Genomic DNA, 23,929 nt, shown 5'->3' on the forward strand with positions numbered 1-23,929 from the left:
GGGTAATAATTTACAGCTGTTGACATTTCTTGTTGAAGCTGAACTTTACTAAGATATTCAGTTGTAGAGTCATTTTGGCATATTTTTCTAGGAATAGTTTGTCTCCTAAGCCAAAGCAATAACATGGTCACATGGAAAGATCACAAAGGATTAGGTGTGAGAAATGAGATCAGTATTTCCATATGGATTAATTAGTATAATGAAATAATTTCTTACTCCTAGAGATGAGTATTATGGTCAAGATACTTGTATTGGTATATAGATAAAAATTGCTACAACCCGTATTTTCAAAACTATATGGCATTGAAGCTGGGAAACATAGATTTTGTATTAAAACAAGGAAAATCTGCTACATGTTTGCCAGGATTTGCATATGAAAAACTTGACCAAGACTTGGATGTGACTTAAGTACACTAAATTACATGTAGGAATTAAAGAGAGAATAAATGTTTGAAAAATTTAGATGTTTGTGCAATAAACCTTTAAGGACATGATTCTACAAATTTGCAAGTTAACAGTTTTTCTATGCACCTTTCATCTTCACTTTATATTAATTAATTTGACTCTCTGTAAGCTAATATGTTAATTTGAATCAGTCAGAGTTTATTCTTTGGTCCCAGAAACCTGTGTGATTGTTATCATATTCAATGGCCCTTCAACACCACAATAAATCACAGAGAAAGGTTCTGAAATTCGTTAGCTCTTGCTCTTGCCTTCTCTGTTTACTGATGACATGATGTGAAGCCATTTGGTCTCTGGTGTCAGCAGGATGCTTATGCTGCCATTCCTGACAGACTTTTGAAATCTTGCATGCCAGGACCAGGATTCACAGTAGCAAGTCATAATTAATCAGGAGCTACTCCAATGCTGTGTGCTTGCTTGAAATGATAAATGCTTTAGAAAAGTCTCCGATGAAGCCTCTGCATTTCTCAAATGTGAAGCCAAATTCAATGATAGACTTCAGAAAATGTGTACTGTAATGCCATGAAAGACAAGTTCTTGGCTAAAAGATGATAAGATTAAGCACATGCTGAGCTTAGTCAGGTGCTTAAGTGCTTTGCTGAAGCAGATCTGAAATCAGGCTTGCTTCATTGTATCCATGATAGGTAGAAAATGAGAATGTATATGAAGCTAGGACTGAAACAAAACTGCCAGTGAAATGGACAGCCCCGGAGGCGATCCGCTACAACAGATTCAGTATTAAATCAGATGTCTGGTCATTTGGAATACTTCTGTTTGAAATAATCACCTATGGGAAGATGCCTTATGCTGGTAAGTCCTTTTAACCTAAAGAATGATGTCTAATTTTTTCTTGCTTTCAGAATGACACACAAAAAAAAGGTTGAAAGCCTGTTCTATGGGCATGTTAAAGGGTTAAAACTGTAAACAGAGAAAGAAGGCTGTTCAGATGAGGTCCATTTAATGGGTCAGACCTTCTGGCTTCCCCAGGCTCCCTGGAAGCTTTCCAAATGCTGTGATTAGCATACATTTAAGATGCTTTTTGCTGAAGTCAACCTGCACTGCACAGGCACCTAAGCCAGCTGGCTATTTTCCTCCAGCATCGGATCAAAGATGCCAATTCTTGGAATATGGAAAAAGGGAAGAAAAAAAGGAAGGTTTTTTTATTCCCCATACTGTCCTTTTAAATTTTTTTTAGTATATCTCATGGCAGAATATATGTGGAGCATGGCATGGACACTTCAGGAAGAAGGTGTCTGAGAAATGAATCAGGGTGTACTTCCCCCCTTACCTCATATTTTACTATTGCATTGAAAAGTCTTTGTAAAGAGAAGGATCACAAGAATTAAAGAAATAATTAAAAAATGTCACCAACATCAAAAGTAGATATAGTGGTCTGAGAGCAGCTACTGTTCCTAGCACTGTGAAAAATGCTCAAGGAACTGTGGCTCCAATAAGATACAATATTAGTGAGATGATTGACTGTGGGTCATTTAGTGCTGGTGAGGAGAGCACAAGGGAAGAACTAAAGCAAAAAACAGTTATGCTGCACCTGAACAGGCCTGAGGGGTGGTGCGTTCACCATAAACTACACTTCACAGGGTCTCAAACTGATATTTCCTGTAAAAGGCAAAATTGATTTTGCTTTTTGATTCCCACCGTCACCTCCTGTGAAAGTATTCTGAAGAAAAGATAAAAAAAGAAAAGCAAAGCAAAAAATCCTGAGATCCTACATAAACTACAGATGTGTGCATATGCACACAGACTCACAAATAAAAGATTTTAGTATAAACATGTAACACCATAATTCTGAGTATTGTCTGAAAATACATTCAATGTTATCCCTTTGCAAAGACATATTTTACCTCTGTCTTGACAGTAAAAAATGTTCTTTTGCCATGGCTATTTGTTTACTTGATATTACTTTCAGTAGTTTGTTCTCAGTAATCAGTTAGGAGAAAAGAGTATGTTGATTTGTGGTGGTAGTGGACAATGTGTAGAGGAAACTCCATTCAGAGATCTAGGGAAAAGAAGTTAAGATTACACAATTCGAGATTTAATTTAAAGAGTAAAAAATTAAAAGTGAACTGAACAATAGTTTTAGTATATAAAGGTATAGCAAAGGTAGGGGAATGGTTTCTTCTCCATTACTGGTGGTGGCAGAGCAGGCAGGATGTCACTGCACATCTACCCTTGAAGAAACTTTGAGCTGACTTACAAAAAAGTTTCTAAATGTGAGGAAAATTCAGTAGCAGTACAGGTTTTCTTGAGAGATTTTGGAGTCATTGAGACTATAGGGATTTAGCAACAATTCAAGCGAAATAGATGTCAGAAAAATTTTGGCAAACCTGGCTGGCGGAAGAAAAGCCTCACACCCAGACAAACCCGTTTGCAGTGCCTCGCAGGTGGCACAGTCAGGATGAGGTGGTTGGGAAGCATTGGAGCTGGTTTTTAACTGCTAGTGAACAGTAAGAGATGAGGCCCCGTCCCTGGAAGTCTTCAAGGTCAGGGTAGAAGGGACTGTGAGCAACCTGGTCTAGTGGAAGGTGTCCCTGTTCATGGCAGGGTGGTTGGAACAAGATGGTCTTTAAGGTTCCTTCCAACCCAAACCATTCTACCGTGATTCTGTGATGAAGACACAGAGATACATGGCATCACTAAGTAGACCCTGAGTAGTCTGATGAACTTATTTTGGCTTGCAGGTATGCCAGGACACCAGGTGATCCAGCTGCTGGATGATGGGTACAGACTTCCTCAACCAGAGACCTGCCCAGCACCACTCTATGAGATGATGTTGCAGTGCTGGAGTGCAGAGGTGGATGGGCGGCCCACCTTCGATGCCCTCAGCATGCAGCTGGAGAGCTACTTTGACACTGAGTCCTATTCCTATGCCTAGGCACAGGCCATGGTGAAAGGAACCCCTCAGTGGGCCCTGAAGGACAGGTGCTAGCCAACATAGATGACAGAGGGCTGTTGAATCAGCCTAACCTCAGGCTTCGAGGTTACTTGGGGGTGCTGAGGAATCCTGGTACATTTTCATGCCCACGCTGATCCTCAGAGACTCTTAAAATTTTTTTTTTAAATAAAATGCCTTCTATTTATTTTTAAATAACAGATTGCAAGAATTAACAAATGAAATGAGTCTAGCTTGATAACTATTGTAAATTTTTTTCATTTCTTTATTGGAATAATTATTTGCTTTTGCTTAGATTTTTCATTCCTGCCAGGCTGTTCTCATGAAGGAGAGTGATGGCTCTGCACAGCAGGATCTGTGCTCCTAGAGTCCTCTTGCTGTAAAAAATAATAAAAGGGATCCTATGACTGTGCTGATGGCAGAATCCAAAGTAATTGCCTTGCTTAGGCTTGAGGTACACATGCTTTTACTGTATCAGGAAATAAACAGATGTTAATTGCAGAAAAGGAATTATTTTGTTTTGTGGATACAAAGGTTGATCTTTTTTAGTTTGTGTACTGTTCCTCTATTACAAGAATAAACATTAGATTCCTGAAGCTGTTTGTTCTTAAGGTTGTTAAATAGTACCATGAAACTGATAAACTATTGTTCTTTGAACTCTAAGGATTTATTTTATAGCTCTTCATCTTAGGAGTATTGGAGGAAAAGATATTTTAACATGAACTTAAGACTGCCTTAGCCTTTTAGAGTGACACCCTTTCCAATCCTGTTCCCTCAAATCATGCACCCTCTCCAACAGGACAAGGCCCAGAGCAAGTCTAGGGAATTTGCAGAGAAACTAGCAATCCATTCTTCTACCTTCTCCAGACATAACTTTAATATAGTAGATTTAAATAATAGATGGTCCATTTTATTTTGTTCCACGGGAAAATGGAGCCCAGGTGCTTCTTCTAGCTGTCTTTATAGCTACAGATGTTAAATTTTTTTTGTCCTTTTTCTGACTAATAACAATATCAGTTCTGCTAAAATCTGGTTATCACTGTGACAATTTTATGTTCTCAGTTGTGAGGCTTACAGAACCAAGAATTAATTATTTATTTGTGATTCATCAGTTAATTATTTAACAACATAATTCAGGAATTAAAAACTGTACTGTGTTGGCATAGTGCAAGGTCAGTATAAGTGTGCTACCATTTCCCTCTAATATCCAGAAAGGGTATAAAAAAATTAAAATATTCATTACTTTAAAGGCTGGGTGGCTTTTATTACACCTTTTTCAAATTCTTTTCTTCTCTTTATACTTCAAATCTATTCATCTTGCTGGCTTGCCTGCTTCTAATTTTTAATTTCCTTTTCCCCTCCTCTATTTTGAAAGGCAGCACACTGCTTGTTTCTTTTATATACATCTCTTATGTACTCATTATTCAAAACCCCTTTCCTTATTTATTGTTTTTCTCTTCTTTCTATCTAACTACAGTGTCTTTATAGCATTGTGTCTCTGTTCATTTTCTGTGAAGTGTTTCTCCCTACTAACTCTCTTTATAGTAATCAAATTTGTACAGCATAATACAGCTATAATTTATTAGCTGTCATAGCATCCATGTGAGTTTGGAAAGTAATCATCCACTCAGAAAGAAGTGGAAGTTTGGCTTCAGCAAACCCATCCTGATAAGAATTGGCATGGAAGGACCTGGGAGATTCTCAGGCAAAGTCTCCTGCTGTCCTCTGTCCATGTTTGTTTAGAGACTCATGCTAGCTACTGGCTCATGGCCTCAACAAGATGTTATTTATGATTATCAGACCTCCATCAATCCATGTGTATCTCATCTAGCTGGGAGCTGTGTTTAATTCTGTTACAGTACTAGGTTAGCAAATCCCACAGAGTAGGTTTATCTAATAAGAATACGAATGCTGTTATTTGGAAAGATCTTTGTGCCAAAGTTAGGATCTTGATGTTCAAGCAGTATTTCTAACATGATTTTCCAGACTTATAACATTAAGAATATTGTAACTAAAAGTTGAGTTTCCCCACTCAAAAAACCTCCAAATTGCTGATAAAAGATATAATCTTAAAAAAGCACAGACATATGCAGTTCACAGGAGACAAGTTGCCAGGAAAAAAAAATTGACAGCAGGAAAATAGCGAAGTTTTCAGAATTCCATATTACACCAACTGGTCCAAGCTGCTCTGTGCTGGCCTCTGCCCTCAAGTCAGCAACATCTGCAGGACTCCATGAAGTGACACCAGTAATTCTGAAGAAATCCCACCTGTACAATAAATGTATTCTTAAATCAACATATAGGAAGTAGAAAGTCTACTTGTCTAGGTAACTTGAATTCTTTTTCTCCTTAATTTCTTCTATAGTCAAAGGAGAGAGAGGAAAGCTCCTTGAGATGATGAATCAGTGTCCCAAAACTTAATTTCTCCTCTGAAGCACCCTTGGTGGTCTTCTTTGTGTTTGCTGCTGTAAAGGTGTCTGGCAAAGGTGAGACCCTTTGCTGAAGGGTGTGTGTAATGACCTGCATGTTGTAAACTGAAATTAGCTGTTTCAAGCTCTGTCTACCAAGTGTGGCCTCATGAGCCACCTTAGGCTAAAAGAAGCAGAAGCTGCAAATGAGCTGCACCCTGATGAGCCATGTGAGGAGCAGGCACCTGCATGTGATGGCCTCCAGGTGATACAGCCTGGCATGCTGGGCTACTGCTGGCAGGAATGTTCCTCTACTGCCGCATCCTGCCACTTCATCCCCTCTGCTTTCGCTTTGCATGCTTGCACAGACACAGCTGGTTAATAGAGTTTGGGTCTGCCAGCTGCCTCTCCTATCTACTGGCCTAGGGTGGGAGACAAGCAGCAGCACTGCCTGAAAGCAGCAGGTAAGTTCACTTTGGTGTGTCTCATTATAAATGGGTTCATGGCTAGGCTTCGCGAACGAAGATTTGGGAAGGCACTATCCACATTTGCTGCAGGCACGCTGGTGGCTTATGAGGCCAATACGTGATAGACACATCCGATTGCAAAAGGCGCAGCAGAAAGACTCCTTAGATGGTGTATTTTGCAAGAAACGGTTCTTTCTGCGTTGCCTTTTTTCCTCGAGAGTGATCCTGCGTGAGTTCTCAAAGGAGACAGCTGCGTTATAGATGGTGTGTCTCCAGGCCTCCCGATTGGAGGCCAGAGTAGACCAGTTATGGTGATCAATATGGCCAAGGCTGAGATGTTGTTTCAGGGAGTCCTTGAATCTTTTCTTCGGGGCTCCTCTCATGCGGCAGCCAGTGGCAAGTTCACCATAGAGCAGGATCTTAGGGAGGCGGTGGTCCTTCATCCTTGAGACGTGCCCTGCCCATCGCAGCTGCGTTCTCAGTAACATGGCCTCAATACTAGTGACAGCTGCTTGTTCTAGAACAGATGTATTGGTCACAAAATCTGACCAGTGGATGTTAAGGATTGTACGGAGGCAGCGCTGATGGAAGCGTTCTAGGAGACGCAGGTGGTGGCGGTAGATGACCCATGATTCGGAGCCGTATAGGAGAGTAGACAAGACTATGGCTTTGTAAACACTGATCTTGGTGCTTTTCTTTAAGTGTTTATTACGCCATACTCTCTTGTGGAGTTTTCCAAAAGCATTATATGCCTTAGCTAACCTGTTGTCTATCTCTCCGTCGGTGCAGAGCAACAACTCACCATCACTAATACTATCTTTCAGCAGAAAGATAGTCTGAAGACAACCTGGATGCACCCTCATTATAAATACTACATCAAATAAATTAATTTTGTGTTCATCTTTGAGACAGCCTATGCATATTTGGCCTCCCCAAGATGTACTGTAGGTGAAGAGGTGTAGTCAGTCTTTGTCATCTAGGCCTGAGCACCATTTCCACCCCAGTGATGTGTGTCCTGAGACTAGTGCACTCTTTTCTTAGCAAAAGTGGAAAGCAAGGAAAGGCAGGAAAGTAGGTTGTTCCTTTTTCTCTTGCTCTGTGTTGCACTGACAAAGTCTGGTGTCTGCAAGAGCACCTTTGACATCATCAACAATCCAGCTGAGGCCAACTTGGAAACCACAAATGTTGATCTGAGATTCATTGGTTCCTTGTTCTGGCGTAAATCCATGCACTTGCACTTGCTCCCTTATTTTTCCTGTCAGTAAACTGCTGTTGTACAAGTGAAATGCTACCACTCTAATATGGTCTCTAATTTTGGGTCTTTGTTTTTCCTTGGGCTGGCAGGGGAACAAAGGAGACAAAAATCACTAATGCAATGGAACCAGCAAAGCTCTGGAAATAAAGACCAATGTGGAAAACGAATCATTTGTTTTCAGCTCTTTCTTTCCACATTTTTTGCTGTCAAATGGATCCATTACTAACAAATACTGGTGGGAGAAGGTGGCAAAGAGCGATAAACCTTCCCAGAGTCCAATTTGCTGACAGGCAATGCAACAAACAAAACTATACCTTTCCAAACCCAATTCCATTTCACAATAATTTTATTTATATGGCAGATAACAATTACAGTCAGAAGTCTTTGCTATGACTTGATTTAAATTAAACTGCAAGGTTATCATTTCCAGTTACAGTGCACAGCGAGATAGGTTTAACATATCTCATTCTATTCTTGAGGCCTTTTATGTTCAACGTTCTGCTAGAACTATCTATTGCACTTGTTTTTGCATGATGGATCATGGAGGGAAAATAATGGATTCAGTTATGAGAAACAGTAATAGATTTTTTTGAACTGACATAAATTTCTATGTTTAGATAGAATAAAAGGATCAGGAAGAGATAAGTTCTACAATAGACTGGTCCTTGTGAAATTCACTTCACATAAATTGTACTAAGATGTCTTTTATATAATGTTTTATTTATGTAGTTCAGTTATTCTTTGACAACTAAATCATTTTATGTGGTTTTACAAATGATAACTTAAAAATGTCCAACCGGAAAGAAAGAACCTTTCTTTTTCTTAAACCCTCCATTCTTCAGGAAGTTATAGAGCAATGTAATTGAACAGTAAGTATTAGAGAGTCCCTAGTGTTTATGTTTTGACTTCTATTAGAGAACTTTGTTCATCTAATCTGCATTCAAGAACATATACAGGGATATTAAATTTGATAGGGCAACAGGGAACTTTCTGTCTCTTGTACTGCTTCTTTTTTTTCTCCATTGTATCTCGTACTTGCTCTCTGAATTACTTGACTATGTGCAGAAATTTTCTTTTTGTAGATTTGTAACTTAGAGCATACAAGGAACTGAAGCAGCTGAGTGCATTATTCTATTGTGGTTCACACTCAACGAATTATCAGCATGTAGAAATGGATCACATGACTCATCTGAGTGATTGCACCTTATGTTCTCTCTCCTACGTGCTTCTGTTTCAGTCCTTTAAAAAGTGCTGTAGCAACATGTCCACTTAGTGCCCCTATGGTCATTGCGGCTGGTCAGATATTTGTAGTGTATGGATCTTGGAGAAGATAAAAATGCTGCCTGTATGAGCTGTGCCACTGTGCTCAAAGGGATGTAGATGTATATATGTGTATATTTTTATGGAAAGCTTTGTGGCTTCCATTCTGTTCCAACAACATCTGGGCCAGTGTGTGTGTCTCAGTCACCTGCTGCAAAAGGTTGCCCAGAAGAACTCTGTGTATGCTTAAGTAGAATACAGAGCTGGGGTCTATGAAAAGACTTATTCTATCCATGCTTACTATTATTAGCAGGTCCATTTAATTTATTTTTTCAATCACAGGCTTCTCAGAAAAGATTAATGCAAAAGAAAAAAATCCATGACATGTATAAGCAAGCTGGGAAAATCACTGAAAAGTACTTTGGCATTTTAAGCTTCATGACTATATTGTACTGAAGAATTCAGTCTGGCCTTGTTTTGGTATAGAGGAAATGAAAATGTACATTTAAAGCACTCAGTATCCTATAAATGAATTTTAGCAAATTTTTGGATCTAAATATCATTAGAGCTGAAAAACATGATTGAAACTGTACTTTGGTTTCCACCACTATTTTCAGCAAAACTTTCAACTAAGACAGATACACAACTTTTTCATTTCTTTCCCCCTTCCCTGTTTTTTACCAGTATTATTACAGGGGGATTAGACCTCTCACAGAGTGAAAAGGCTCTAGTTATTCTGGGAGATAGAGATATTTTTTCTGTTCTTTTTCTAAAGTAAAAAAAAAAAAAAATAAAAAATATTGAGCCTTAAAGATTATTCCTAAAACTACCCTAAACAAACAAACAAAAGAAAGATAAAAGAGAGGTAGGAACAGTTTTTCATACTTTCACAATTGTTCATGTATTTAGCAGAGACAATGGTAAACATTTCAGAACAAAGAAATTGTTTCAGAAAGCTGCTGCTGAATTTGTAAAAAAACACTGAATGAGCTGATTATTCTATTTTTACTATTAAAGGAAAGAAATGCATATTGCACTGAATTATTTTTCTTTAATTGCTTTGATATAAATATCTGAGTATACTGATTGGACTTCTGTGTTTTAATATACTAGAGAATTCAAATATACAGGTAGCGATATCAAAACAGTTTTATTTCCTCTCTCTCTTGCTGGACAGTTATATCTTTCTGTTTAAAAGACTATCTAAATATGTTGAAAGTTTCTATTGTTGGTCATGGTGGTTTTCATGTTTTCTAACATTATTTTTTTTCTCTCACTAATTTTTTCTGTTCTTGATATTTAAAAACATTTACTTGGATGTTTTTGGGCTATGATCTTTTTATTTACATATGCAATCAGAAAAACTCATTCATATTCCAAAGTGCTCCATTACTCTGCCAAATGTTTAAAACGACAAAAAATAGAACACAATGCATTTGGTGGGTTGTTTTTTTTCTCTGAGGCAGCTTCTTATAAGAAATAACTCTCTGGTCTGTGCCATCACCAGCATCTCAGTTCCACGTTCCTCTCAGAAGCCAGAAAAATGCAAACTGAACTTACATGTTTTACTAGAACTCCTTGGCTCTGGGTTCCTTTGCATTAAAATCAAAAGTTTGAAAAATGTGCATTTCCTTTTTCTTTTTACCTCCTCTTCCAAATGTAGGCATCAGTTCTCCTAAGTCAGCAATGTCACCTGAAGCCACACTCTTATCACAACTCTTTGATAATAATTGTCTCCTCTTCCCATTGTTCCACCATCAGCATTGGCTGTCACCTTACCAGGATGGCTCTCATCCACTCTATCATCTCTTCCAGATATCAGATCATTTATGGAATAAGAGACATGCAATAACAAGTTATTATAACTGGTTATAACCAGTCTTCCCTGGTTTGTTTAACTGTCCTTCTTCACACACACATACATTGGATTATGATAATAATACAGACTCCTATTGCAGTTGACAGATTGCTTTTGGAGCTGATGAGAAATGACGCAACGTAAATCTCTGGGAATCCTCAACTATGAATAAATGAATATATATAATATATATAATTTATTATATAATAAACATATAATGTATAATAATTTATAATATATATAAATAAATAAACAAACAATGAATAAAGTAACAATAGTCAGATTAATAAGGTACTGAAATTTGGAAGAAATGAGGTATGAGAGCTGCTACTTCACAAACTTTACAACGGTCTTCCCTAAAATAAAAACATGGGCCTTTTTCTGTAGGAAAGGTGTGATAGAAAGAGTAAGTCATTGATGGCAGGGCACAAGAGACTGTGATGGTTCCCTAAATTTCCAATGTCAGGGTCTTAATATTATCTGGCATTTTCCTGTGCAAAGTGGACTAGACTTTTAGTGGAGGAAAAATCAGTGATACAGGGTGTGACTGTATAAGGTGCTAGTAAGGCAAAAATCTGAAAAATGGCTAAGTCAGAGAGAAGGCTACTAAGCTCTTTTTCTATTTGTACTGTGACTACAGGAGGGTCTGGCTTCTGAGCAGTTTGCTTCAAAAGGCAAACACATATTGGAGAACAAAACTGAGAGGAAATTTCACCACTGTCAATTACCTTTAGGAAAACTTCTGCCTTATAATCCTGTAAAGCAAACACTGGTGATAGACTTAAAGTATTTGTTTGTACACTGTGGATGTGTGTAGAAATACCCCAACCAGCTTCAGCAGTCTATCTGTGGTAGCTGCTGTCATCTGTCTATGACATATGAAAACAGCTGTTCCTGATTTGGATCATTCTGACTTTTGAAGTGGATGAGACATCTGATTTCTGAAATGCCACTGGTGCCTGTAGGAGCTCACATACAACCAAGCCAATATTCTTGTCTTGAAAATTCTGCAGGGAAAGGCTTTGTTTTGAAAAGTGTTTATACCCTGTTCAGCTGTTTTCCCGTGATCTCTTACAAGACCTCAGGTTGCAGTAGCAGAAGACCCATTCCTACTGCCATTGACTTTCTGTATCAGCAGATGTAGATAATGGACTAAGTAAGTTACCAAATTTTCTCAAGGGAGTGTAAATAAAAGAGATGAATAAGGAAGCAGAGCATTCAGAGCAATAAATGAATTGGGTTTTGGATCAGTTATCCATTTACATCTTCAGGTTTGTGTGAATATTTCATTTTACTCTTTCCATTTGGAAGTTTATAAAGTTATTTTTTTGCCTCTTAGGGAAACCTGGTCCTAAAAGAGTCATTACTAATACCCAGAAATTCTAGCTAAGTTTAATTTACCTTGGCAAATGTAACTTTAAATTTAGTGTCAAGCTGACCAAATTAGATAAAAGCTAGAAGCACTCCTATGCCAAGCTCATTTCCCATCCTGCTTGTAGCATTAGCCCTGTATAGCCCAGTAAAGCCACAGATTGCTGGGTAAGGTCACTGGTAAGATGAAACAGCTTCAGGGTGATCCAACAGCTCTCCCCATCCTGGCACTGCAGTGGTACATGATTGTATCACTGCATGTTTCCCTCCACTAGCTCCATTTTAGGAGCATGCAGTGTAGTTGTTATTTTCCTCTAATTGGTTGTCATGCTAATAAAGGAAGTGTATTTGCTAAACCCTGTCTGATACAGTGAAAAGAGATTTCACATACCTGTGGTTTCTGGAGGTCTGATAAGTGCATATCACATCTTCCTACAGGTCCCAAAACTCTAAAATAATTTTGTGAAGTTTTTCTTAATCACCCTTGCTATAAGAAATGTGGCTACAGCAATCAGTTACCATGTGAAATTATTCTTAAGGGCAGACGTAAAACATCCAGAGTATTAGAGAATAAACATATTTTATTTCCTTGGTTCTTGATATAACTAAATTATGAGTTTTAATGAGATATTACACAAGATTTATTTAGAATGGATTTTGGAATACCATTGTGGAAAACATACTTACAGTTATGATTTTTTTATACTATTGGTCTTTCTTTAGCCTGATCTGTGGAGTAACTGTATTCTCAACAGTGAATTCTTAAGGTATTCTAGAGTAATATAAGTTAAATATAGTGCAAATGTCACATATTGATTTGGAGTTAACTTACGATTGATATCTAAATCATAATGGTGCTGTTTCTTAAGACTACAAACATCTGACCCCTTACTTTATTATCTTTTATATTTTATTAGCAAAATTAAACTTCTGTCCTTCTAAAATTAAAATTTGCAGTTGCATAATATCAACATGAACACATTTCTGTGGCTAAGCAAGCAGCTTAGAAACCTTCTGGCACTTCAAAGAGGCTTTTTGAAATTAGGAAATAACAATTTTCTCTATGGTATTTCCCTGTTGCAGGCAAAGGTATAGCGTCATTCTGCATGTATATAACAGAGAAAACTTTACATCACAAGATAACTTGGTGCTATTACTAAGTAGTTGTAGAAAACTAGAATTTACTACCAGCCTCACAAAGAAAGCTGGAGAAATGTATTTCCAAGGTAGTCTCTGCAGTTTTGTGGTGGTTTGGCACTGTTAGCAACCTCTGCACTAGCTGGTGAAGATATATCAGTTATGCTAGCATAAATTTCAACAACTGCAAAGAAGATATATATTCTCTGTAGTATTGAGAAATTGATAATGTGAAGGCTTAATCACCTAGTCATGCAAGTTCAGTGTTTTGGTTTCAAAGGTGAAAGATGGAAGTTTAATAGTCTCCTGAGTGGCAATTTGAGCTAGCTTACCCATCACAGGTAACTCAAAGTTCAGTACTTTGCAGGTGTTCAGCTGAATGCTGTTTATTACCCTGTGTTACTGCAGATGCGCTGCTACTGGGTTCAGTTAACAGATTGGGAATGGCCTGTGCAAACCACAGACTTGCTTTTGATTTACAGTGTAAAACACTGAAAATAATTTATCTGCCTGAAGTGGATGAAGGTGAGATTAAAAGACAAAGAAAGAGGGAAAATGCCTGTGGGGATAAAGTGTTCCTGTCTAAAGACCAGCACTGCAGTCAAGAATGTATGACAATTAAATACCTGAAGTCTTCTATTGGTTGTTTCCAAGATAATGAGGCTAAGAGGCTGGTTCTCCTTGTGACACTCTGTGAGTTTAATAGGATTTAGATGTCCTTTGTTGATTTTAGCCAGAAAAAAATTCTAAGAAACCCATCAAGTTTTTTTTCCAAAGGCACAAGTTCCTTTGGCGGTTTGACTGCCTTTCCTAGTGTTGGCATAGGAAGTAGTAGTACTGATATAAACTTTACAAAAGGCTTTTTCAAGGTTTATGCAGTGCATGATATCAGCAAGCCTTCAGTACTTGGTCTCTGTAGTGAGAGCAGCAATGTGCTATGTGGCATTAGGAACAGCCACTTTGGTCTCCAGGCTCTTTGGCACAGGGCAGAGCTGGGGCAGACCCACATCTCTTGGCACCTAGCAGCTTACATTAACCAATTGGTTTCTACTGTAATGAATAGGAAGTTAAAAAATGATAATACAGTTCTAGTTTTTGTACTTATGGAAAATGTGACCAAGAGGTTCATTCCTTCAGAGTAGGGGGTTTCCAGCCTGACCCTCACCCTGATGCCTCCTCTGCTCTTTTCTGTTGCTCTGTGTTTCAACTTAAAGAAGGGACACTCCAGGAACCCTGCAGTCTTTGCAGGTTATATTTAATAATTTATTATTTTTTTAAGATGGTGGGTATGTGATTGTGAGTTTTGTATGCATGTGGCTTGATTTTGCTTTGCTTTGTTTTTAAATTTGTTTCACCAAAGGCATAAAGAATTTACATTACAGACTAGTTTGGGAGGAAATGTAAAACCTTGTGTGGAGACCCCTGCATGGTCAAACTCCCTCTTTACCCCGAATTTCACTAAAACATCTTTCAGTTATGATGCTACAGACTACATTGACACACAGGTATTTACTCAACCAGACCTTATCTACTGTGATCCTTGTAGCTGTGGAAAGCCTTGCTAGGCTTGAACTTGAATTCAACCTTTAACATTTCTGAGAGAAGAATTTCCTTTCCTGTCTTTCCTGATGATGTGGGGGGATGGGGACGATGGAAAGCAAATGTTGGATGCAGAGGCAGACACTTGCTAGCAGTTGCTTGTTTGATTCCTCCTCCGTTTCCTTCAAGGAAGCTTACTGAAGTCCAGGAAAAAAAGTAGAGCAGAAGCAGACTGGTATAAATTATTCAAGGATGCTGCTGTTTCTAAGAAGAAGCCGGGAGGAGTCAGCTTATAAAATATTAACACGACATTTTTGAACTGTGATGGGTGGGTTGGGAGAAGAAAGCTTAAGAATGAGTAGAACACTGCTCTGAGGAAACAGCAACTTTTTATTAAACTACAAACAAGCCTGCTTTATCACTGAATTGCACACAAGTTTCCAGTGATTCTACGTTTGGGAAAAAGGGAGATGGGAGTGGAAGAGGGCATATTAAAATCTTACAGCGTCTTGTCAATAGGTTACAAAAGATCTGTTCAGTGCTGCTGTGGGTAATCAAAAAGAGAGTAAGAGTCAGAGTCTGTCGGGGTTTCTTTGCTATTCCACTCCTTTGGCTAAAACTGGGGAATGATCCACTTGCCCTACTTAAAGTGTTGAAAACTCCTTTTGCTTCTGACTGACAGTTTGGAATCTTAACTCAGTTGTGATCTGCCTGATTTCCCTGGAGACTCCAAAGAACAAAAGGTGCAAAGGTGGTGTAATTTTTTTATTTAGCTTCAGTAGATAGATAGCAACAATACAATGATGACAAATTCCCTCATCTGATAGAGCATTTTTTCAATTGGGAAGCCCTACGGCAATGTCAGATGCCCTCTATTTAATGACATCCCTGTATCTTAGAACTAGAATACTATTTTGGACAGACTAAAGACAAGTTTGCAGATGAATAAAATATCTCCCAGGACTAGAGACAGTGAACAATGTCTTATGTTGAATGGAGCAACTATGTAGAATTCATGAATTCATCACTGCATTTTTTGGCTTTGTACCTTTAGTTCAGTGTTCTAAATCTTTGACTCCTATGATTTAGCCCCATGGCCTTTCTCTTTTCCTCCATAGGTGATTCAAATTTTCTGTTCCTAATGTAGTTTTCTGCAAAAGCGAGGTCTGCTACCTCTACAGAAGCTAGGCATAAAAGTAATGCTCACAAAAGGCTAGCCTACAGAAGCAGATTTCTTTCTCTCTTTCTTTCTATATATGATTTGTATATAGTACGATTTCATTTCCCAGCTGAATTTCTTTCTTTACTGTTTTTGTCCTGCTTGGGTTGAGTTTTTTCTCCTTTCTGTCCTGCAGTGTATGATTTTCTTTTTATCTGCTCACCATTCACTTTCCCCACACATACAATGCCAATAATATTTGAGGCATATTTTTAACAGATGAATACATTTAAAATTATGCAAAGTTATCCTGCCCACTTTCCCCAGACAGCACAGGAAAATAACACCTTTGCATAGTTAGCCAAAGGTAAGAATCAGAACTGTGTCTTTGATTAAGTTTTCATCAAACAGAGGCCCCTAAAATGGAAATACATTGTGTTGTGTAGATCTGTTTCAGCTTCCTCTTGTTACTGAGTGCATGGCCAGAAATACCTGGATGAATGTTTTTAAAAATCCCCTGAAAGGAGACTTCTGACTTTCAGGCCTGCTTACAGCATGGAGGGGCAAATTTGGGGCACTGAATGTCCTTCCTGACAACAGCAGTCAGGCATTCCCCTGCAGACCAGGTCCCTGTTCCCACTTAGGTAGGCCTGTGATCTTCTGTAAAAGCAAACACTCTTGTTTGGAAGTGGGGGTAATATTAATTCGCAGAAAACCAAGGGCTACATCAGCCAGTCCATGAAATTCTGAGCAGAGAAGTATTCTCTGGTGCTTGCTTCTTGCGTTTGTAACAGATTAGAAGATACTATTCCGGCTATGTATTTGTTTTCCACGAAGTTTTGTTTCCTCCATACCCTCCAAGGTATCAGCTTCTGCAGCCGTTCACACATGCAGGTGATGGCTGAGAGCACTGCACATCAGGTCACCCTGGCACGAGGTAGCATTTGCTGTGCAGCTTCATGCCAAAACTCTGCTGCTAGAGTGCTCCAACTGTTCACTCTCCATTTTTGTCTTGGCTCAAGGAACAGCCACCTCCTGCCACGTCTGCTACTACAGAGCAAAAACTGGATTCCCACCATTATGACAGTTCACCAGCCAACTCCTACTACTTCTATCAACTGCAGAACAGGCATGAGCAGTCAGTCACATTTACTCTGTGCATGCTTCCCACATGTTAACCCAGATGTACCTTTGGTTTGCCAATTATTTACTCCTTTGCCATTAGAATAATACATGTAATGCTTCTCTCTCTCTTGGATGGAGGTAAGATTGACAAGATCTCACCTGTAAGCCACGTGCTTGGCTTGACAAGGCAGAAAGCTTCCTTCTCTGAATTAAAAACACCAAGTCAAAGTGCTAAGACCTCACTTTTGTAAGTTTGGCATGATGCTTGGAGGTGGTAGGCTGAGTAGCCATGTGGGAAATCTGAGAGTCTTCAGGCTTTTTTGTCTCCAAGGACTGGATGTGAGAGAAAGCACACCTCTAACGTGCTGAGTCTTTGGCATGAACAAGCCAGGCAAAGCAACAAATGATTCTTCATTCCCAGCTGCTGGTTGATTGATGGGAACTGAGTTGGTGATAACTCTAGAGGGAGATGTTTGCCCTGTCTTCCATCTGGAGCTGCTGTGTTATGACTCACAGAGATGGCTATTGAACAGGCTGGGCTGGCAGACCTTCTCCAACAAGTCAGTCTGGAAACTGTGAAAATAAGCAAGTTATCCAGGGGTGCTTGGAGCGAATGCAGTTTGATGTATCTAATGCTGATGGCTTTCATAAAAACATGAAGTGTTGGGAAAGCAGTGTCTCTCTGTCTTTAAGGTAAGGAAACTATTGCAAATGGCATCTACCATCTCTCAAAATTATTCCTTCCTCAGGGCCAGATTCTGTCCTTGGATCTGATTGATGCATCACTGTAAAGTGCTTTAATTTGGCATGTAAGGTGATGCCAGCTGCCGGAATTTAAATTGCAGAAACACTTGTGCTTCCTTGAGCCCAGTGTCCTTCTGTGCCTGAGACTTTCCATAAGGTTCTGAACCAAAGGGCTCATTGCAAAACAATTTGTAAGGCAAAAGGAGATGTACTGCTGTCTAAACATGGAATTCTTCAGTGTTCATTAATAGGTATAATGTAGCATTTCTTCATCTGTAGCAGGTGTAATATTAATAACTGTCTTTGATATTGAAAGCCCAGGAGAAACATAAACCTCTCAAGAGAATCCAGGAGAACAAAAAATATAAACATAAATTATGCTGTATGGTACAATTAAAGGGATATTACACGTCAAGAATCACAACTGAGCTGTGATATCTGTGGCAAATATGCATGTTGCAAAGTATTTGGAAAACACCATTCAGTTTCTATGGCTTTCTAGCAATACTGAGGAAAAGAAGTGTTTCCAAATAATAATACAGAAGAAAGTCTTAGGAGAGTTGCCCAGAGTCTGGCACCTTTATTCTTAAAAGGTACTGAAACCAGTTTACATACAGAATTTCTGCTGTAGTTCTGGGTAGAAATACGCAGAGAAGAGTCTTTTAACTGTATGCAGAGAAACAAATCCCCACGTACAGACCATTGGGGATAGGAGGTTAGACTATGGTAGCTTTTCAGCTGCTTCAGTTTTGAGCAAATTATTTATCCATATAATATGAAAAGAAAAAAGTATATTAATGCTTGGGTCTAGTTATTTTAATGCAAGGTGTGATTCCTTTACTTTTTTTATGTGGTTTAGGTTTTTTGGGATTGTTTTTTTTGGGTGGAGGGTTAGGTTTTTTTAAACTTTGTAACCTACAAGCAAATTACTGAAACAATAACAATTTTCACAATGTCTTCTATGTGTTAAAAAGCTTCACTTTCTGTAATTATTGCTTTTAGTGTTCAGTGAGTTCAATAGATAACCACATAATGGTGGAAAAATAATTTTCCTTATTTAATTGTCTATAAATATTTATTTCTGCTTTTTAACTCAATATTTAGTTTCAGATTCTCATTTTACTTCCTGATATTTTTATTTTTTATCTATAATCTAGAATATGGTTTAAATGTGCAATTGTATGTAGCCATTCAGACCAGACAGATAAATACAGGTTTACTTCTTTCGTGTATAATTTTCTCCATAATATTTGTTTTGGGGAAAAAAAAAGAAAAAAAAAAGGTATCCTAGTGAAAAAAACCAAAAAAAACCCACTTGTGCTGTAACTAACTTTCATTTCATAGAGTAGAAGGGTTCTTAAAAATAAAAATAAATGAGAGGCTACATATTGGAGTGTCTCAGTTCAAAGAGACTGGAATGTTTGCTAAAGAGGATGAGTTATGAGACAAACCAAACTCCTCTCTCTCAGTAATTGTAAGTTCAAAATTAAGGGGCTTTAATCGAGGAAGTGTGGAAAAAACCAGAAGAAATAACAACCCTTTATTAAAAGATATATGTATGTTGGCAAGAACAGTAACAGAACACAAAAAAACTAGACAATAGTCCTGTACCCAAAAATCCCCTTCAAACAAAAGAGAAAGTCTGAGTACTTCTCTGTCCTTCAACGCGGTTCTAATCACAGTTGGCAGGGGGTGCTGTTGGATCACTGGAGGTGCAGAGCCTGCAGTGCTCTGTGTTGGTCTGTAGGGGGTGCTGTCGGGCTCTGACAGTCACCACACAGGAAGGGGGGTCTGGGGGCGGTCTCAGGTCGCGGGAGAAGCCGAAAAGAGAATGGGGACCCTTCCCCCAATGGAAGAAGGGGGAAAGGAAAACAGTCCACTCCCATGGAACTCACTGTTGTCCTCAAATGATGGTGTCCCAAGGCTCCTCCTTTCTTCTCCCAGTGAGCACAAAAACTCTCCGATGAGAATGCAGCAGGTCCGGGCCGGAGACAAAGACAGCCTGCCCGCGAGTCGAGGCCAGCAGTCAGGGTTGACCAGGGAAAGAAGCCAGAAAGACCGACCTCCAGGCCTTCTCTCCAAAAGCACGCACACAAGGCCCCCGTCTCCGTCCCAGAGTGCGAGCTCAGCAAAAACTGACCTCTCCCTTCTGAGAAGAGCCAGCAAAACCCCTCCCCCAAAACTCCTCCCCTCTCCCCCCAACCTCTGATAGGCTGTCTGTTAGGAATGCGGTTCGGCCAGCTAGGTTCTTTTGTAAAGCTAATTACCCCCCCTTTCCATTCAAACTCTGTCTTTCCTACAGTGGGGGCAGGAGGAAGAAAAATTTCCCCCCCTCGGATTTCTAACCTATAACATGGAGGCAAAGGAAGAGCTTAATTGAAAACTCTTCTAATCGAAAAGTTTATAACCTTTGGTATCTATCCAAAAGTCCCACCTCTAAGCTCTTTTGCATTCAAAGCAAAGTGCCTAGCATACAGAGAAGAAACATGCTGAGGGGAATGATTGCTGCTTATTTCTTGTCTCTTTAATGTTGTTGGAATTCCTCAACCGGCTCTGCAGTATGCTGTCCTTCCCTGTGCCCTTGAAAATGACATTTTCTTGTTGCTGGTAGGCACAGGTTTGCTGAGCAGGTTGTAGTTAAACCTGAAGATTTTATTAGGTTTCTCAAGTTGAGCATCTCTCAAGTAACTTCTTCCTTCCTCCAATTGTAGCTAGTGGTCTGGCAAACCGGTAACACCAATAGGATCTAAAATATTTTAATTACTCTGTGTCAAACCTTGTAGAGATTTTTTGTATAATCTGAAGAAGATACTGTGTAATTTTTATCAGATCTGCTAGGGTAAAGAGGAATTCTAAACATCCTTCTAAGCATCCAAATGATTAAGGTAGAAAAGCTATCACCACTGAAAAGGCTGTCTATGCAAAGTGCTGTTTGATGCTGCTTGTCCTTGGCCGCTGCAAAAAGACAATGTTAGTTGCTGTTTGTTCCTGAAAGTTAGGTAACAGAACTACTCAAAATTTCTCCTCACACACACAAATCTGGATTACATATTACTATGAAAAAAAGACACCAGAAAAATTTCAGTTTGCTATTTTTCCAATTTCTTATTAATCTGTTCAGAGGACTTTTAAAAATGTACATCCAAATAAAAATATTTTGTCTTACAGTGTCAATACAATTTGTTAACAATATAGTGAAACAATAAATTCTCTTCAGATGTTAAAATGTTTTATTTTACTAGAAATAGAAACATCTTTCACTTCTTTTTATGCTAATGATTTTGGAATTTTCTCTGAACAAAGAGAGCACTTCTGCTTTTCATTTTAATTATAGGCCTACTGGAAAATCTTAATATCTCTATAGAAATAAAATGCCGTCTTCCTTTAAACAACTTGATTCACACACATAGTCTGTAAGAGATTTTCCAATTTCTCTGAAAAAATTAGAGCAGTGAACAGAATGTTTAGACACCTAAAAATCATATTTTTATATTATTGGAATCCCAAGAAAGATACTGTGGTCAAATGAATTATCTCTAACCTATGCAACCTCTGAACTACCAAATGTTATATTACTTTAGATCCATCAATAAACCCTGGGAAATTAAGATGGTATTCCAATTAATTCTCATTTTAAAAAATAATGCCTTTAGAACTACTACTAAAGATTCTGAAGATTTAGAAATTGTCTGACAAAACTGGATAGTTTAACATGAAAATACAACAACAATAACCAACAAATTCCACATTAAAATGCAGCAAGAACCTGTTGAAATGTTCATTTAAGTAAAACAAGAAAGAAACTGAGTGTAGTGTTTCACTTATCCCTCAACAAAGTATGTCTCATTTGTCAACTTTTAAAGGCTATAACAGAAAAATACTGAAATCAATGTTGAAATGAAGTACTGTGCAACATAAAAAAAGAAAGATGTGATTTTTTTGACAAAAAGTGTGAAACATGCTGACTTTCTACCATGGTTTATTTTCCATTATAAACCCAAATAAACAAACCAACACAAAGTTAAACAATTAAATGAAACAGGCACTTATTTTTAAAATATGTTGCTGACTGTATATTCGTATTTTGCTCTTTACTTTTCAACCAGGAATACTTACGAAAAAGCTAAGATATCACTTGTACTTAATCACATCTTTAATAAGTCATCTAGTTTAGAAGGAGAATTCACTGTTTGTGATTTTTGTGTAGTCATATTTTTGATTTATTATGTTGGAAACTAAAATTATTTTGTCCAAACTCTGTGAGTATTTTGGCAATAATGGACTCAAAGTAGTGAATTTGGTACCTCTAACTTTTTGGCTTTGAAGTACCATGGGAACCTTTTAAAGTAGTTTTACAAGGACATAAAGGTTCATCTACAATTTGTTTTAGGATTTTACTATCAGATGTAGATTAAAGTGCATGTGAAAAATGAGGTAAAGTCAGTGGATGCAGACAATGTTTTTTATTATGCCAGTTAATATACTAGGAAAAGATAAATTAAGTGACCTTGTAATGGCTGGAGAAAGGGCTTCTGTGCTTTCCTTGGTTTTCTACAGTTGTACTATTTCAATAAACCTTTATTTGCATATGTTGAAACACTATTGGTGTTAAAATACACTACAGCTGGATTAGCACTAAACAACTCAAAATCTTATGACACACAACATTATAGCTGCATTTACATTGCATGGCACACCTGGGCTTAAACCCTGTATGCAATGTTAGAAAACTTCTTGTTTACTTATTTTGAACCTTTCCTAGGCTTTCTCATCTCTCGATCCCTTTTGGATCAGTATGAAGGAGCTCAAGTTTGGCCAGCTGTTTGGTCAGTTGATGCCAGAGCAGACATGAGCACAGAGATGATGATAGCTCCAAACCACATCTGGGCACTCGAGTCACCCTTTCCCAGCTGGGCCGCACACCTAACTGTGGTCACAACAGACCCAAGTACGGAGTTCAGATTCTGGCTGAACACACAGTGAGTGTATATTTTATCAGTTGAAGTTTTCCTACCAAGGACAAGGTATGCAAAAGAAGGTGGTAAAGAGGCCAGACATAAAGAGGCTTTTCTCCCCCTTTCCAAAGGGAGCCTGTCCAGGTTGAAGTCGGTGGCAATCTTTTTACTGTCTGTATGTTGAAAACTGTCCAAATTGCCTTAAAAGATGTAGGAAAAATGTCACTGCCTTCTTTGGGGACTGAATTATCTTTTAATATATCTTTGACAATGAGGCACAGAACTGCTTTTTGTGAAAGAAATGTGAAAGATTGTTCCATAGCCACTGCATAGCTCTCATTACCAAGTGAACTATTTGGTGTGGTCTCACCATTTAAAAGTCACAAAATCTGTAAAAGGCAGAAAAACCAAATTCTGAAGTCCCAATGCATATACTTAGACTATGTTCACCATTTCATTTCTGTGATACACAAGCTGTGATATTTGTGTTTTGCAACTGCCTGACTAGCCTCTTATTGCTCTTAATGCTTTCATGGCCTTTTATGTATGGATGTTAAGCATCGCACATCTCTAGAAACATCTAATAGAAACAAGTATATATAAGCACAAACATGATGAAGGGCTCTCAGAGGAGCGTGTTGTGAAAATGCAGTGCAGTTTATTGTTTGCATGCCTGGGTAAAATGCAGCTGTTTTCCTGCTTCATTCTGTATTTTTCCCTTGGCAGGGGAGGTCTAATTTTATTTCTAGAGTAAGCACAGATAAAAGCTATTCAGCAATAGTAAGAAGAATAACAAAACCATTCATATTTGCATGAGTCTCTCTATTATTTAGGCTCTCTTCAAGTACATTTTAAAATGAAACTGTGGAAAAGAAAAACTTGTAACAGACTGTTTACTCTAATGAAGTTAGACTGGTACACCCCCAAAAAGATTTGCTCATTATGACACATAAAGAAGGAAAAATGGGTTTCATCTGTTACACTTCTAAGACTTTTCTTTTTCACTAATTTCTCAACATATATTTTTAGTTCTATGCAAAAAAGAAGAATTGCACTCAATTACTAAAGGCAATAAATTAATTGCAGTGAGGTCTGTTAACAATCAAACTGCATTAAGAGACAAACTAAATTTTTTTGGTCACGATGCAGCAAAATTTAATTATTTTATGTCCATTCCAATTATTTCAATTGTACCCCTATAATAGTCAAAAACTTGTGAGGTTGGGGATCCCATAGGATGCAAAAAGATTGCAGTTCTTTAACTGTTCCTTATCTCTG

General features: G+C 38.2%; 1 protein-coding gene across 1 annotated transcript in view; it reads left to right on the forward strand.

Annotated features, from left to right (window-relative positions):
* The window catches only part of FRK (fyn related Src family tyrosine kinase), a 49,358-nt gene extending 45,389 nt beyond the window's left edge, over positions 1–3,969 (forward strand). Inside the window, exons 7-8 of the mRNA XM_032684246.1 lie at positions 1,107–1,272; positions 3,162–3,969. Of these exons, the coding sequence (XP_032540137.1) occupies positions 1,107–1,272; positions 3,162–3,355 (360 nt within the window). The 3' untranslated portion in view covers positions 3,356–3,969. The remainder of the gene's footprint in view (positions 1–1,106; positions 1,273–3,161) is intronic.
* The last annotated feature ends 19,960 nt before the right edge of the window (positions 3,970–23,929 follow it).

The sequence above is a fragment of the Chiroxiphia lanceolata genome, chromosome 3 (genome assembly GCF_009829145.1).
Source record: "Chiroxiphia lanceolata isolate bChiLan1 chromosome 3, bChiLan1.pri, whole genome shotgun sequence".
NCBI lineage: Eukaryota > Metazoa > Chordata > Aves > Passeriformes > Pipridae > Chiroxiphia > Chiroxiphia lanceolata.